Raw genomic sequence first — 2,920 nt, 5'->3', positions numbered from 1 at the left:
TTCGATTCCGATTCTGATTCTGATTTTCCCTCTTATCTTCATTAATGGCGGTAGAAGACAGTAGCTCTGGCTTGAATGCATGCATTGGATTGAATACCAGCTCTGCACCAGCAGTCGATCGAGTCATTCCAATAGTGGATCAACACCATCCACTATTTCTGCAACCTTGTGACACTCTAGGTAGCTCTTTAATCTCGATCAAACTCATTGGTCCTGAAAACTATGCTCTATGGAGCAGCTCTATGCGAATTAGTTTACTCGAAAAAAGTAAATTAGGATTTGTTGATGGTAAATATCCTAAGTCAAAATTTGATCAATCACTGCATGACTTATGAGAGAAATGCAATGCAATAGTACTCTCATGGATAATGAATTCTGTTAGTAATGAACTCCTAAGTGGAATGGTTTATGCTACGAGTGCTCATAAAGTTTGGACAAACCTTAAGGAAAGTTTTGACAAGGTAAATGGTTCTAGAGTTCTATTTCTACATAGACAGATAGTCAATTTGTCTCAAGGAATCTCCTCTGTGTCCAGCTATTTCTCAAAGTTGAAGGAGCTTTGGGCAGAATTTGATTCCTTAATGCCTTGTCCTGGATGTGGTTGTGAGGAGTCGAAAAAATATGCTAAACACTTTGAATCTCATAGACTTTTGCAGTTTCTTATGGGACTAAACGAGTCATATGCCCAGTCCAGTAATCAGATTATGATGATGTCCCCCAGTCCTACCATAAACAAAGCCTATGCTATGATTATCTCTGAGGAGAGTAGACGATCATTAACAACCTCTACACATACTGTTGACAATCAAGAGAACACAACTTTGTTCAGTAGTGGCAACAATGGAGCTTACAACCCTGGCAACATAGCCTTGTTCACTAGTAAATGAGGTCCTAACTCAATGAACAACTTAAGGAAAATAAATAATACTTTGTACTATGACTATTGTAATTTCAAAGGCCACACCAGAGAGACTTGCTACAAGCTAAATGGTTATCCACCAGACTTCAAGTCAAAGAAGAAGTACAACCCTGCAGGGAACTTTGCAAAAGACAGTCAATGTGTGCATACTGGGAGCACAGTTAAAGCTTCAAACCTTGGGCCAACAGGAGGATATTTTGGAGGTACCACAACTAACTTTGCAGGAAGTACCTCAACTACCGGAGATGCATTTTATAGTCAGAATCAGAGTAACCCGGTGGGAGTGCCTCACTTCACACCAGAACAATACTCATAGATTCTACAGCTCCTAGGAAACAAAAGTGAAAGTAATGAAGTAGCTATAGCAGTAGGTATGGACAATGATGCTACAAATGTTACTGATGTCACTGATGAGGCTGCTAAATTCACTAAATGGATAGTAGACTCAGGAGCCTCTAATCATATGGTTAGAAGTTTGAATTCCTTGACTGATTCTAAACCCTGTGATAAGTTAAGAGAAGGAAAAGTACTCCTACCAACTGGAAGTCTAGCCATTGTTAAACACATAGGAATTTCCTATATCTTCCCAGGACAGATGATAACTAATGTCATGCATATCCCAGAGTTCAAGTACAACTTACCATCCATATCAAAGATAACAAAAGAGTTGAAGTGTTTAGTCTGTTTCTTTCCTGATTTCTGCATTTTTCAGGATCTATTCAGTGGCAAGGTGAAGGGGATTGGTAAGGAAGATAGTGGACTATATGTGCTCACTTCTAACAGTAGACTACATTTTGTGGACAGTTCAGGAAAGGACATTTCAACATCACTTGCTGTAAATACAATAAAGGAGAAGGATGGTAGAATAAATGTAGCCTTGTTCCATAAGAGATTAGGCCATGCGCCGATTGATGTTCTAAAGAAATTACCTATGTTTCAGACTATTGATAGTGCAAATTCTGATAAACATTGTACATTATGCCCTTTGGCTAAACAAACAAGGCTACCATTTCCTTTGAGTACTACTATTTCTACTAATTGCTTTCATACAGTTCCTGGTGATGTTTGGGGCCATATAGAGTGCCTACTCATGATGGAAAAAGGCACTTTCTAACTCTGGTAGATGATCACTCTAGGTATATCTGGATTTTTCTCTTACCTTCTAAAGCTGAAGTCATTGTTACACTCAGAAATTTCATCCTTATGGTTAAGAATTTATACTCCTCCACACTAAAGATTCTAAGAACTGACAATGGGTGTGAGTTTTTTTAACTCTCAATGACATACCTACTATAGAATCTGGGCATAGTTCATCAGAGTTACTGTACCTACACTCCATAGCAAAATACAGTTACAGAAAGAAGGCACAAACACATTCTTAATGTAGCTAGGGCCTTGAGGTTTCAAGCAGATATTCCCATCAGATTTTTGGGTGAGTGTGTGCTCATAACAGTATATCTTATCAACATGCTGCCTACATCAGCTCTCAAAGACAAATCTAAGACTCCTTTTGAAATGTTGCATGGTAAACCTCCCAGCTTAGATCATCTAAATGTGTTTGGGTGCCTAGGTTATGTTACTGATCTGAGTAAGGCAGATAAATTCTCTCCTAGGGCAGACCATGTTGTGTTTCTTGGCTACTCTATGACACAGAAGGGGTATAAGATGTATATTATTCACTTCAGGAGTTTCTTAGTCAGTAGAGATGTGGTGTTCAAGGAAGATGTTTTTCCTTTTCAATACTTGGACACTCTGGTTACATCCTTGTTTCCTGTGCTAGACCTTTCTACTCTTCCTAGTCCAGAGTACAGTCACGACCCAAAATCCCACCTATCATGATGGCGCCTATCTCAATACTAGGCAAGCCGACAATCTCAATAAACCATCATATCTTTTAAGTATGAAACATAATATTTAAATTCAATAAAGAAATCTCATAAATACAGATATAAACACTCCCAAAATCCAGTGTCACTGAGTACATGAGCATCTAATATGAAT

General features: G+C 38.5%; 1 protein-coding gene across 1 annotated transcript; it reads left to right on the top strand.

Annotated features, from left to right (window-relative positions):
- Positions 1-368: 368 nt before the first annotated feature.
- On the top strand, positions 369-1,235 carry LOC142175794 (uncharacterized). Its single transcript, XM_075242790.1, has 2 exons — positions 369-858; positions 958-1,235. Exons 1-2 carry the CDS (start codon positions 369-371, stop codon positions 1,233-1,235), a joined length of 768 nt encoding a protein of 255 aa, XP_075098891.1.
- Positions 1,236-2,920: the final 1,685 nt, after the last annotated feature.

Source organism: Nicotiana tabacum, chromosome 22 (genome assembly GCF_000715075.1).
Source record: "Nicotiana tabacum cultivar K326 chromosome 22, ASM71507v2, whole genome shotgun sequence".
Lineage (NCBI taxonomy): Eukaryota > Viridiplantae > Streptophyta > Magnoliopsida > Solanales > Solanaceae > Nicotiana > Nicotiana tabacum.
This window is presented reverse-complemented; position numbering and strand designations above follow the sequence as displayed.

Coding starts and splice junctions, on each gene's coding strand:
- LOC142175794 (XM_075242790.1), top strand. CDS start 369: ATGAATTCTGTTAGTAATGAACTCCTAAGTGGAATGGTTTATGCTACG. Junction 859..957: donor CAATGGAGCTTACAACCCTG/GCAACATAGCCT, acceptor GTAATTTCAAAG/GCCACACCAGAGAGACTTGC.